At 43.4% G+C, this 14557-nt stretch overlaps 1 protein-coding gene and 1 long non-coding RNA gene across 3 annotated transcripts in view; one reads left to right on the plus strand and one right to left on the minus strand.

The window, feature by feature from the left end:
- Positions 1-14557, plus strand: part of AFAP1L1 (actin filament associated protein 1 like 1) — a 57742-nt gene that overhangs the window by 37992 nt on the left and 5193 nt on the right. For both annotated transcript variants that reach the window (XM_006906377.3, XM_006906378.2), the window contains exons 10-17: positions 606-699; positions 915-1067; positions 2210-2421; positions 3972-4117; positions 4782-4854; positions 7026-7137; positions 12465-12629; positions 14079-14257. In XM_006906377.3, coding sequence (XP_006906439.1) covers positions 606-699; positions 915-1067; positions 2210-2421; positions 3972-4117; positions 4782-4854; positions 7026-7137; positions 12465-12629; positions 14079-14257 — 1134 coding nt within the window. The remainder of the gene's footprint in view (positions 1-605; positions 700-914; positions 1068-2209; positions 2422-3971; positions 4118-4781; positions 4855-7025; positions 7138-12464; positions 12630-14078; positions 14258-14557) is intronic.
- The window catches only part of LOC112475219, a 57775-nt gene that overhangs the window by 35358 nt on the left and 7860 nt on the right, over positions 1-14557 (minus strand). Inside the window, exon 2 of the long non-coding RNA XR_003044603.1 lies at positions 6991-7144. This is a non-coding gene — a long non-coding RNA (uncharacterized LOC112475219). The remainder of the gene's footprint in view (positions 1-6990; positions 7145-14557) is intronic.

The raw sequence follows: 14557 nt of genomic DNA on the forward strand, positions 1-14557 counted from the left end.
GCCTTGGGGAGATAAAAGGATTTTGCTCCACTTCCACAACTAATAAGTGGTACTAGAGATGTGACTACCCTGAGCCACCTCCTATGGTACCCAATTAAGTGACAGGCACTTAATTGACCTGTCATGACTATTTTGGAAATGCTGATTCATCTTTTCTCCATCCTCACCATCATATTGGTTTTTCTTGTTACTGAGTCTCATCTTGCCAGGATGACACTTGATTAAGTAGCTCTTTCGCTTCCAGTCTTGCTCCCTCTTGTCTGTCCCCCATGATGCCACTGGGGGCAACTTCCTAAACCGAATGCATTACATTAGTTTCCCTCTTAAATATCTTCCCAGCTCCCTGTCACATGCCGAATACAGTCCAAACTCCTAGGACATTTAACTCAGTGTATTATAATTAATTGCCTCACTCCCCAAATCAACTGCATCTTGAAGATACAACCATCTTGAGTCATCGTTGTCCCTCTCATACCTGGTATATGAAAGCTGCTGACAACTCTTTGTTAGCTAATCCTCATGTGCAAAGGTCAGGGGGAGAGTGAACTGACAAAGGGGACTTCTGAGTGTGTCCTCTCATGTGCAGCTCTCTGTGTTCCCCTCAGAGACTGTCCCAAGAGAAGCAGACCTCAGATTCCGACAGCCTGGGCATGGGTGACAACTGTTCCACCCTTGGCCGCCGGGAGACCTTCGAACATGGTAGGAGCCTCAGGGGGCTCAGGCAAAGGATGGGAGGGGCTGTGCCACAGGCACACAGTGCAGAGTAAATCCTAAGTGAAGTGATGACTATCCACACCTGGAGCTGTGGGCAAGGCCCTGTGTGCAGGTTGAAAGGGCCACTGGGAAGGCTAGGAATGGGTGGATCTAGAACTTGGGGCTCCCTCACCTCTCCTGACCCATCTCTGCAGCAACAGGCAAAGGGAAGAAGAGCAGCCTGGCAGAGCTGAAGGGTTCAATGAGCAGGGCTGCAGGACGCAAGATCACCCGCATCATCAGCTTCTCCAAGAGGAAGGCACTGGCAGATGACCCGCAGACGTCCTCCACTGAAGCAGAGGTTCCATGCTGTGGTGGGTACCAGACATGCAAAGGAGAAGAGCTCAGACCCTGTTGATGGGCCCCTGGGGCCAAGCCAGGAGAGCCTCCAGGCCTCATCCACCTTACCCCCCGGGCAGAGGAGAGAATCCTCTCACTAGGCAGCTAACCCCCAACCCATCAATAATCCATGCCCTTCCATCACTTCTCTCCCATGAGGCCAATGCTCAGCAGAAGGAAAAGCCAACTGACTCCCACATTTCTGTGCTCCCTGTGACCTTAACTCCAATCACTGCCTGTCTTGGGCTTCAGTTTCCTCCACTATGATGAGAGAAGAGTATCTTATTTCCCAGCATATAACATGCCAGGTGTGTGAGTTACCACCCAGTCTTATGAGAAAATTTCTTGGATAAAAATATTTAAGTACTTTCATTATAAATGCATTCAATGTGAGTTAAAGTAGTTTTCAAGGGAAAACATATTATCTCTTTAATTTAAATGCAGTGTTTCTTTTCCTATACTGTAATTCAACAGAAAATGATATATTTTAGATATGCAGTAATATGCTAACCCCAAAGAACATTATAAAAGCACATGGCTATCCAGAAATATTCTGTAAGCAGTGAATCAGACCACGTTATGGTAAAAAAATAAATTTTTTAATCTAAAATGTTAAGAGAGAATTCTAAACCCAGCAGTCATCAGACTGTACTTCACTCATTTTATAACTCTTTTATCTTCGTTAGATGTTTTTGTTCCCAAATGCTACCACCAGGTGTCAGCATCATCCATTATTTTCTGTCTTTCGGCAATAGTTTTGCTATTTTAGTGGGAAAAAAGGCATGAAAGGGAGTTGTGTCATTTATTCATTCTATATAGTAGTTCCTGCCCTTTTCATCAAGCTTGGTATGGTCCAAAGGCTGTGTTGCAACACAGAAATGTGATTACAAGTCCCCATTTCACTGAGAGGAAACAAACTCAGAAGAAGATGCCTGAGATCACAGGCCAGAAGAGAGTTGATCTGGGACCCAGCTTTCGTTCTAGCTGGAGAACAAGAGCTGTCCAGGTGTTCTGTCCCTGGGGTACAGACCCATGCACCCCAACGTGCATCCCCCACCTTGAGTTTCCTCAGGGCCAGGCTGTCAAGAGGTCACTCTGCTGGTCTACCCCCTCCCAGGCTACCTGAATGTGCTGGTGAACCACAGCTGGAAGGAACGCTGGTGCCGCCTGAAGTGCAACACTCTGTATTTCCACAAGGACCGCACGGACCTTCAGGCCCACGTGAATGCCATCGCCCTCCGAGGCTGTGAGGTGGCCCCAGGCTTTGGGCCCAGACACCCATTTGCCTTCAGGATCCTGCACAACCGGCAGGAGGTGGCCATCTTGGAAGTAAGAGGGGAGAATCCTTGATGGTGGGAGCTCAGGGGAGCTCTGGCCTAGATGTTGGCTTTTGTCTTGGGGCCTTGCTACTGACAACATAGGGACTGAGAAAGAAGGGAAAGTAAGCCAGCTGCTGCCAAGTGATTGAGTAGGGTTGCCCTACCCACTAAACAACCCACTAAAATGTGAATTTTGGATAAATAACAAATAATGTCTTTAATACAAGTATATCCCATGCAACATTTAGGACATATCCATGCTAAAAAAATTTTCATTTTTTATCTGAAATTCAACTCTAACAGAGCATTCTGCTTTTTATTTACTAAATCTGGCAACCCTAGAACCAAGGCTTGTTTTTTTTCTCCCTTACCTTAAAATTCTAAGGCTAAAAGGTATCCAGTCTGATCTAACCCAACCTGATTCCAAAATCCTCTCTAAAACCTTCCCACCAGTGGCTGTCACCTCAGATAAACTACTGCCCTTCAAGGTAGCCTGCCCCGCCCACTGAGCAACTTGAATTTTTAGAAAGATTTTCTCTATATTGAATAGAAATCTTTAAACTCCATTAAGGCAGTAAGCCTGTTCTGCATTCTTTTGTTTTTCCAGAACCCAGTGTGATGTCTGGCACAGGATAAGGGCTTAATTAACATTTGTTGAACAAATGGCTGAAATGAATATGTGATTTCACTTCACCCATTCATTGTGGGCCCTACTCAGTGGTACTAGCCCTTCTCTCTGAGGTCATGCAGGATACTCTGAATCTCTTGTCTACATGTCAATCCCTTGGCTATTTAGATTTTAAAATGTTAACAATGGAGAGAAACGTAAATAACTAGCCCCTCACATTACAGATAAGGAAACTGAGGCCAGAACAGCCAAGTGCTTTGTTCAAGGCTCCGCAGAGGGTCAGTCGCCTCTTAATCTTACTCTAAAACTAAAACGCAGCCTCTTGGTCTTGTTTTCTTTGTCCAATACCCACTGCCTCTCTCAGTTCTTACATTTTAAGAAATCCTAGCTCAGTAACTCACTTTTATTTTTGATAGTTTCAGATTTGTCTACTATTTCTCTTAAATTAGACATAGAGCTGTCCAGCAAAAAGTATACTTCTTTTATTCAAGTTTAGCTTTTGCAGGCTGTCGATTTTATAATAATACTCTTTAAATGAGAACTAACATAAATGTGTTTAGTTGACCAGCAACTTCTTGGAGATTTTCCTATAAATAATACTATAAGTAATTGGCAATTATAACAGAAACAATGTGAGAAACAGCCTCGTCTAATAAAAAGTAAAATATTTTAAAGAATTCAGGGAACTCCCAAATGCTGTTTTCACATCTAATGGTCAAAAAATTTCTGAGGTTAGTGAGCAGAGACCTGAACAGAGGGAAAGTGGGAGCCACTTGGATTTCTGGATGTGTGTTCTAGTCTTGTTCTCTTGGATCTCTAAGTGTTGGGTGCATAGCAGGTACTATATAAATCTGGGTTTGGCTGAAGTAAGCAGGTAGCCAGAGGCCCTGAGAGTGCCAAAGTGAACTCGGCATGTACCTCCCCTCTCTCAGGCAAGCTGCTCAGAGGACATGGGCCGCTGGCTTGGGCTGCTGCTGGTGGAGATGGGCTCCAAAGTCACTCCCGAAGCACTGCACTATGACTACGTGGACGTGGAGACCTTAACCAGCATCGTCAGTGCAGGGCGCAACTCCTTCCTGTAAGAGTCGGCACCTCACAGCCCATAGCTGCCCAGGGCTTATTTTGTCTTGGCTCTCTCTCAGAGGCTCTGAGTTCAGCCTTGGGCAATGGGAGGGAAGGGAGGAAGGGCTGAGGAAGACTTTGCTGCCTTGGGAAGTCAGAATGGGTACCTTCCTTTTCCAGCAGTCAGGAGTGAGCTGGCTAAAGGAGATAACCCAGACCAGGGTCAAGGGAAGCTGTGGAGGGAATGAGGAAAAGTGAAGAAGCCCTTTTGCATAGTGGCCTGGGTTCTGCAGTCCTGCCACCAAACCTTAGGCTCTCACACCCTCGAACATCTGAGCAGGCACAGGGCTGATATGTGGAATTTAGCACTGGAAGAGCTGGGTTCAAGTCACAGCTCTGTCACCACCACCAGCTTGGGCTGCTTGCTTGCCAGCTTGGATCCTCTGTTTTCTCACTTATAGAACAGAGGTGATGAATTACCTTTTTCCTGGGTTGTTGTGAGAATCACATGGCTCCCTGCCTATAAAGCCCTTAATACAGCAATGGCCCAATGCTGCCTGGAATGGTTGCTGTCACTAACCTTCCAACATCCTTTATGAGCCGCTGCTAGAATCAAATGAGAGAGTGAACAAGAAAGTAAGCTGCAAGGTGTCATTGTCATTGTACCTTGTATTTTCTAGATATGCAAGATCCTGCCAGGATCAATGGCCTGAGCCCCGTGTCTATGATGATGTTCCTTATGAAAAGATGCAGGTATGGCCCGTTGGGACTGCCCAGGAATGTGCAAAGGCCACTTCTTAGCTCTCCCTTTCTCTCTCCCTCACTAGTCATGTGCCACTGAACAATGGGGATACATTCTGAGAAAAGTATCACTAAGCAATTTCAACCTTTTGTGAACGTCATAGAGTGTACTTACACAAACCTAGATGGCACAGCCTACTATACACCTGACTATATGGTATAACCTATTGATCCTAGGCTACAAACCTATACAACAAGTTACTGTACAAAACAATACAAAATTAAATCAAGCACAAGAGAAATCAAGAGACGCAGTAAATGTGAGATGTAGGAGGCTGCTGCCGGTTAACACGGCATAGTGTTTTACAGTAAACTTTTTTTATAAGTAGGAAGAGTATATTCTAAAATAATGATTAAAAAATATAGTATAGTAAATATATAAACCAATAACATAGTCGATTATTATCATTATCAAATACGTACTGCACATAATTTTATGTGCTATACTTTTACATGACTGGCAGTGCAGTAGGTTTGTTTACATCAGCATGATCACAAACACGAATCATACATTGCACTACAATGTTAAGATAGTTGCACCATCACTAGGCAATAAGAATTTTTCAGCTCTGTTACAATCCTATGGGACCACTGACATATATACCTTGACAGAAACATCGTTATGCGGCACATGACTGTATTCTTCTTTTCCTCTGCCTCAGAGAAATCATTTTCACTTAACTAGCAGCTAGAAGGGGAGAGAGGACCCTTCTTATCACAGTCATGGCTCAGGATGAGGAATCCCCGGCACAGGAGGCTGGGTGGTACAGTGAAAAGCTCACAGATCAGGAAGAGGAAGGGCTCTATAAACTGCAAAGCACTATTTCAATTTGAACTGGGTTTTGGGCTCTCCGCCTATTTAATGCTCTATGAACTAATGCTGCTGATTCATTGGTGTCTTGGGATGCTAACTGGCCACCCCCATAGGACTTCACCTGGGGGTATCCACAGTCTGGCCTTCATTTCCCAGGACAGAGTCTCCCCATCTTGCTTAATAAACCAAGGAGATGCCAGCTTATTAATTTACAGTGAGGCCTCTGGAGCCATCACATGGCCCAGATTGCTCCTGGCAGTATGTTCTATGCCTTCTCCTCCCATAGGAGAGCCAGAGGACCATATTCTGATCAGATGCTGGGGGGTGAGTCAAGCTTCACAGCTAAGGAAGGGAGAGAAGGGATCAAGCTGCCAACGAAAGCAGATGTGTCTGTGGGCCAGGACCTCCACCTTGGATGGTGCTAGATGAGACTGAGCTCACACCTCTGGGACTCCCTTTTAGAAATTTCCCCAACTATCCTTCTTCTGTTTACATGGTCTTTATTCAGACACAGATGAACCAGTGGATGCAGCTTGAGATCTTTCTCAGTTGCAGAGTTTAGTAGCAAGACAACTCAGAACTTAAGGGTGCAAACTTTGGACTCAGAGCTTAACCCAAGTTACCCTGAGCTTCACATCCCTGGTCCTCACTTCCTGGCTTCAAATGGATATTATAAACTTACCTGAGTGGACTGTTGCAAGAACTAAATGACATATTTTATGGAAAGAACTTAGCACAGGGCCTGGACACTAGAAGGTCTTACCCAGAAAAGTAAATCATAACCGCTGTTATTAATATCATTATTATATTACATTATTATCATATTCCACTCATGGTTTCCTGAGCTTTGACAGGATTTTGAGTATTTTTAATATTCTTCATGTACAAATGTATAACAAGTCTAAATTATGTAACTTCTACCATTGGCCGATCTCACCATGATTTTTTTTTTTTTAACAATTCAGAAATCTGAAGGACACTGCAAAATGAGGTGAGGACAAAAATATCTATGGACAAAAAAATCAAATATGGTCACCCACAATTTATTGAGACTTCATAATTTTCCTCTCAGCAGATATTCCAATTTAGAGTTGCCTTCTGCTGCCCCCCATAGGAATGTATGAGGATCAAATGATAATAATGCCAGTAAAAGTGGTTTATAAACTATTGAGTGCTGCACAAGTCTACAGAGGCCACAATCTCAGAGGTCCTGCAGCACTCGCCATCCGAGCACAGACCAGGATACACCTCTGCACTGATAACTCCGAACCTACCTGCACTTCATCTCCTTCCTCCATCTCCCACCCAGGATGAGGAGCCGGAACGTCCCACTGGGGCCCAGGTGAAACGCCATGCCTCCTCCTGCAGCGAGAAGGCCCATCGAGCAGATCCGCAGGTCAAAGTCAAGCGCCATGCCTCCAGTGAGTTCTGTGTGGGAGGAAGTAAGGGAGGGAGACAGTCCTTGAGGTGAGGGAGTTTCAAAATCAGATCCCTTCAGGGATCCAGCAGGTAAATAAATGAGCGAAGCGAGGTGTAAGAAAATACTCTACCATGAGAAAAATAAAATGACAGGCACAGCAATATAGAGCAGCCAGCATGGGGCCTCAGAGGAGAAACAACAAGAAGTAGGGTGGGGAAGAGAGTAGGAAACCGAAGTGCTTAGGCTCCTGCTACAGGGATGGCCACTAGTCAGCTCCAGGCGATGGCCCCCACGCTGCAGTGCTAGCCCAGCCTTGCCAATTATTCAAGGGAGACCAGAAATAAAGATTTTATATGAAATCTACTTATTTTTTTAATATTAGCAACTGACTTAAAAAATTATTAACACCAAATAAGGCCACACATATAAATACACATTTAAATATTTATAAAGTTCATCCTCAAGCTTTGTCTGTTCCAGAGGCTAACAGTTTATAATTTCTGATCTGGAGTAATACGTGGAGAACTGAACTCTGCCAAATACCTTTGAGGCAGCCGCCACCAAAGGTGTGGCTCACCTCTGAGTCCCAGCCCAAGTTCTGCCTAGCACTCCATCAGGGCTCAGCTATTGCATGATTGCCACAATGCACTGTAATGACTAAGTCAGCCAGACAACTCCATGGTAAGCTAGTCTCTGCTCGTATGTGATTTATCTTTATGAGCAAGCCAGCTTCCTCTAGGACAACATGTTCCAAGAATCTTTTATTTGTTGCTTTATATTCTTCCCCCTGCACCTGAACGAGGACAAATCTTTTTTTTTTTTTTAATATTTGTTTTTTAAAATCCTTCATTATAGCTCCATTTCATTATAGATATCTAGTACAGATAATCTCTTCTAGAGGTCAGGAGACCTGTATTCCATTCCTCGCCTGATCACTAAATTACTATGAATCTTTGAAGAAGCTTCTTCCCCTCCCTGTATCTGAGTTTCTCCCTCTGAACAATTAGAAGTTTGTTGTATAACATTCCTTATACTCTACTCTCAAGGGCACTGGAAATACAGAGCCTTATGGAATACCCATTTTAAAATGGAAAACTAAACTCAAAAAAGCATGTAAGATTAAAGAAATCCCAAAATATGCTTTTAAAATCCTAACAACAAAGATGAAAAAAAAAAAAAAACACTTTTTCTTTAAGTAAGATCTTATGCTGAAGCTCAGTTATAAGATACAAAAGTGGAGCTCCTCTGATCAGAGTCGGGAAGCCTATTTGACCGACCCTGTGCCCCATACAGTAGCCTGTCAACCCCCTGTGAAATCACAGGGCTCCATGCAGGGCAGCTGGAAACCACAGGCCTCATCCAACCACATTTTTCAGGTGAAAAAACGTAAGAACATAAAATAGAAGGGTCTCGCCCATGATCATGTATTAATTACCTATTGCTACCTAACAAATTACTCAAAATTTAATAGCTCAAAAAATAAGCATATGTTATGTCATACATTCTGTGGGTCAGGCATCCTGGAGCAGCTCAGTTAAATAGTTCTGGCTTGGGGTCTCTAGCAAGGTTGCAGTCTAGACGTCAGTCATCTGAAGTCATCTGGAGGCTTGATATGCTGGAGGAGCTGCTCTCAAAGTGGCTCATTCACATGCCTGGCAAATTTGTGCTGGCTGTTGGAAGGAGGCCTCAGTTCCTTGCCATGGAGACTGCTCCATTGGGCTGCTTGTCCTCATGACAAGACAGCTGGCTTGCCCCAGAGCAAGTGACCCAGGAAGGAGTAACAGGGCAGAAGCTGCAATGTTTTTGTAATCTCGCTTTGGAAGTCATACTCTGTCTCTTCGGCCATATCCTTATGGTTACACAGGTCAACTCTATCTAGTGTGGGAGGAGACTACAAAAGGACATGAATAACAGGAACCAGAAATCATGGGGGCCACATGGATGGCTGAGAAAAATAGTGGCATGAGAAGCTCCACAGACCCACTCTCCAGCAAAAGTTCATAACTGGTGAAATTACTAAAACAAATCTAGATCTAAAGTCTCTGAAAGTTTTTCAGGGCATATAGCAAATGAAGAAAGATTTATTCTAGAAAATTTACCAAATTTCAGTAAGAACAGTGAGTTTGTGGTGTTTGAGCCACAATCCTTTAGTCTTCTCCCAGCTCACTGTGACAGAATATCCACTCTAGGGAGGTGTGGACAAGAGAACAGGGCTCCCTTTCCCCGCAGCTACCAGTCAATCACTATGGTATCTCCCCAGTGAGGGCAGGCCAAGAATACGGTGGCCCCAACTGCCTTCACCCCAGCTTACTCATAGGACAAAGGTTCCATACTAGGAGAGGCAAATCAAGAAGACCAGAGGTTACCATCCCCACTCAGCACCCTGCTCATAAAGCTCACTCCAAGAGAAGCAGGCCATTGTTTCTACCTCTAGATTCAGAGCAGTGACTCCGATTTTGACCAGGGCGAAAGACAGGCTGTAGAATAAAGTACATCAAAGCTCTCCCTCAAAAGAACTAACTTTAACTGGAACAGAGTGCAGGGAAGTTCAAGCCAAGGGTGCTCTTAAAAACAATGGAGATTTGGTGGTCACCAAGTAAGGAGGCTAGTAACTCCATAAGAGCAATAAACTACACCATAGTTTATCAAAGAGAATCAGGAAAAGAGACAGCTGAGAAGAGCTCTCCCCTGGGTCAGAACAAGACTGACCTTAAAAGACTGTCCTCAAAAATTATTCTGTAAAGGAGCTGAATTAATTTGATCAGACCACAGAGCAACTGACACCCCAAGGCATTGTCAAAAACAATAGAGCAATTCACTGACAATTAGAGGAGCCTAATGACTTGGTGTGATACCAGCAGAGGCAGACAGAGAGATCAGAGAGTCAGAGCCCTGTTAAGACCACCATCCTCCCAGGGTGACTGTGCACATGCCCAAGGTTGCACCCTCTGAGGAGCAACATCAGAGGCATCACATTGCAGGGGGAAGTGGACTTCACTGAACAAGCCAGCTAAGTCACTAAACAAACAACCTGAAGTGGGGGGATCAATATCTAGAAATGCTATGTGACCTAAAATGTCTAATATTCAACCAAAAAATATGAAACCAAAAAATATGAAGCATGAAAGTGTGAACCTATACAGAAAAAGAAAAAAGAATGAAAAAAAATGAATAGAGCCTCAGAGAAATACAGAACACTATTAGTGCACTAACATATGCATAAAGGGAGTAGTACCAGGAGAGAAAAAGGAGCATAAAAAATATTTTAAAAAACACTGGCTGAAAACTTGCCAAATTTATTGAAGAACATTAATTTATACATCCAGGATACCAGTGAAGTTCAAGTAGGATAAAGGCAAAGAGATCCGCAAAAGATATACCATGGTCAAAGATGTTAAAGCCAAAGACAAGGAGAAAACCTTGAAAGCAGAAGAGAAAATCGATTCATCACTTACAAAGAATCCCCAATATGATTAAAGGCTGATTTATCAGAAACAACGGAGGCATCCGCAAGATCACCTGGAATGTCACTCAGCAATAAAAACATCAGTGCATTAGTTACATGAGTACCTCGGACACTAAACATTCCTTCCCCACCCCCACTATGGCAGCCTAGATTTTTCTGGAAGGTGCTTGAGCAGTTCTGAAGCAAATATTTTATCCCTAAAACTATGAGGCCCACAAAATTATAGCTCCTTACAACAATCTAGTTTGCTTCTTCACCACCATCTGAATGACAGAAGTGGTACAGGATGGGGGGTGTGAGATAAGCTGCTCTCTGTGGTGCTGACACATTAAAGCAAACCAGGACAGTGGCTCCCAAAGGTGAGTCCACTCGCTGTTTCGGTCCCTAAGGAAGTTTTCAGTCATCTGCAATGAAATTAAAATAATAAACACAGTACATGAAGTTTTTTTATAAAGCTAAATCTATTCAATGTAAATAACTATTCTATTCTGCATCTGTGTCCTTCCAACTCTAGGGATGTTAAAATATCATTTTACAAAATATTGAGAATAGATGGTAGTTGGAGTTTTAAAGGTCCTTATCCGATACGCTGACAACCTTTTGTTGGTCTACCCTTTTTTTCTTTTCCCAGTCTATAAAATCCAAAAGACTAGGAGCCAACTCCCCTGGGATGCCACTGCGTATCTGGGAAGTTGGGGAAGGTATGGGGCCCCTTCTCTGCCCTCTACGCTTTATGATCTGGCTTGAATTGCAGGACAGTTATAGCAGGAACTGATTTTTGCATGGGTTGCTGGGTAACCAGTGCAATCTCTACAAGAACTGGAGAGACAAGACCCACAATTATCAGTAAATCATGGGACTCACTCTACATTCCACCGACTTACAAAGGACTGTGTGGCTATATCAAGAACAAAATAAAACTTTCCCCGAGAGGTTGGACTATGGCCTTACCCCAGCAGTATTGATTGCACAGCATGGAGCCTAAAGTTAGATAGACATGGGTTCAAACGTTGGCTTTACCATCATTAGCAGTAAGATCGAACCTCTCTGTACCTGTTTCTTCAACAACATAGAGCTAACAATAATAAGTTTTTATGAGGATTAAATAAAAATAAATAGCCTAGCATATAGTACTCAATCAATTTTTGCTATAATTATTTGTTGTTTTTGTCCATCATCAGTGTAGAGTCCATAGTAGACTACTAGATCCTTCTCTCCCTCCCCCTCCACCATTTCCCAATAATAAAATGGGCAATGCCTGACTTTAGCCCAAGGTCTCAATTCTCTATGGATCTGAGTTATACTTACCTATCACCTAGTCTTATATATACCAGAGAGTTTACTATAAACCATGCCCTTTTAAAACCAAAGTATGTTATACATCATAAAATTTATTTTACATTATTATTATGATCTAACATTTACTAAGCACTTAATATTTTCCAAGTAAAATACTAAATACTTTTCATTTAATTATCTCATTTAAACCCTACTACAATGCTAAGAGGTAAATTTGATCAATATCCACATTTACAAATGAGGAAAGTAGGGCTGAGGGGAAGGCACAAAAAAATCACCATTCACTTTCGCCTCGATGTCACACAGCCAGTAAAGAGCACAAGAGAATGTAAACCTTGGTCTACCTGGTTCCAAAGCCCTTGTTCCTTGTCCCCATGCTCTACTATCTCCCTTTTGTCCCTTCTTTCCTTAGAGGAGTCATACTAAATATATCTAGGGGTATAGATCTAAATATTCCCATTTTGTAGATGGAGAAGTTGAAGCTGAGGGAGTAGCTAACACCACCCTCGTACCCTTATCAGAGATCAGAACTGAGGGCCTTTTCCTGCCTCACATCTCTACAGGTGCCAATCAATACAAGTATGGTAAGAACCGAGCTGAGGAGGATGCCCGGAGGTACCTAGTAGAAAAAGAGAAGCTGGAGAAAGAGAAAGACACGATCCGGACAGAGCTGATGGCACTGAGGCAGGAAAAGAGGCAACTGAAAGATGCCATTCGGAACAGCCCAGGTACCTACATGGGTGTGGTCCTGAGTGCCCTCAGGATTGGGGGAGGCTCAGCCTTGACACTTCCCCTGGCACTGGCCACCTGGTTTCTTACCCAGGACAGGTGTGCTTCTCCCTTCCTCCCATCATCATCATCATCATCATCATCATCATCTTCATCCTTTCTGACTAATGGAAATATCATTAACTTAATAACTGCTTTTGGGGAAAAGAGATGAAAAAGTATCACAAAAATGTGTACACTTAATGTGGTAAGATGCAATCTGATTTTAGAAATGTTAAAATGTGAAAAACAGAGTGTGCCTTAGAATCAAAGAAATAATAGATCATTTTGGACCTCACATTAACTCATTCATTCACAGACAGGTGCTGAGCACCTGTGTGAGACATTAGTCCAGATGTTGGGAATGATGGACAGTGACACTTTGCCAGGATCCTCTTCTGAAATCCAGGGTCATGACCTCCATAGGCCCTGCCTGCTCTGGGCTCTTCTCTGTCCCATTTTCTGCTATTTCGTTTGAATTCTCTCTATAGTTGTAGTTCAGCACACTTTCAGTGCTGTAAGTCACTGGTCCAGGTGCTGGGAATGATGGACAATGTCTGGTACATAGCAAGCACTCAGTAAGTACTTATAGAATGAACAAATGAATGAAAAGGATTGACCATTACTAGAAAACTTCCAGTGCAGCCTCCTTCAGGGCAAATAATGGAACAAATTTTTAAACCCAATAAGGCCCAACATAGTTCTTGGCATGAAGAAGGTTCCAATACAGGTATGCTGGGTTAAACTGAATAAGCAGCAAAATCCCAGTAGGAACTCCTGATTAATGTAAAGCCCTGTGTTATAACTCTTGCTTGTAAGTAACAGAAACCAAAGTTAAACTGTCTTAGAAATGAAAAGAAAAAAGTACAATTAAAAAATTGAAAAATCAAGTATAGTGAGGTCCAGGAACTTAAACGATGTCAACAGGAAGCTAATTAATTCTTGCTTCTGCCTTCCCCTACATTGTTTTCATTCTCTGACCCTTATGGTGGCAAAATTGCTGTGCAGCTCCAGCTCTCAGCCACCCCAGCAGAGATACCTCAGGATTCACTCTGATCAACTTTGATCCCTAAACAAATCACTTTGACCAGAAAATGAGATGATTATGGGTCATGACTAAGCTGAATGAGGTCAGCCCCATTCAAACTATAGAGAATGAGAGAGGAAAGGTGGTTTCCCAGGGGAAAATCAGGGTTCTGTATCCGAAGATAGGGAAACGGGTATTGGGCAGGTAAAAATCACACTACCCAGCATGGAGCTGGAACTCCAGGCCCAACATCCATCTCTCTATCAGGAATGAGGACTGGAAAGGCCCTCTAGGAGGGGCAGACTAGGACCTGAGGCCCTGCCAAACTCCTTGATGCTTTAAGCCAGGTTCAGTTGTTTCTCATCACTGTCTTTGGACACAGGAGCAAAATTAAAGGTTCTAGAGGAGGCCGTGGCCACTCTGGAAGCTCAGTGTCGGACAAAGGAGGAGCGCCGGATCGACCTGGAGCTGAGGCTGGTGGCTGTGAAGGAACGCTTACAGCAGTCCCTGGCAGGGGGCCCGGCCCTGGGACTCTCCATGGGCAGCAAGAACAAGAGTGGGGTGAGTCCACTTCCTTCTGTGCCAGGGGCAGCTGCTCCTTAATGCCCTCACATGCTACAGATCTTGATCATTCTTTGGGGCTAGGAGCTATGCTCATTTACAGATGACAAAACAAGCCCTAAGGGACATGCCATAGATGGCACAGGTAAGAAGGGATTCTTGGAGCAAGTTCTCTGGCCTATGTTCTCTCCACTGATGCACCGCCATTTGACTTAGTATCCTGAATGTGATCTTAGAAGTGACCTTGAGATTACTGATAATAATAATTACCATATGTTGAATAATAAACTTCTATTCACT

This window comes from Pteropus alecto, unplaced genomic scaffold (assembly GCF_000325575.1).
Source record: "Pteropus alecto unplaced genomic scaffold, ASM32557v1 scaffold40, whole genome shotgun sequence".
Classification (NCBI taxonomy): Eukaryota; Metazoa; Chordata; class Mammalia; order Chiroptera; family Pteropodidae; genus Pteropus; species Pteropus alecto.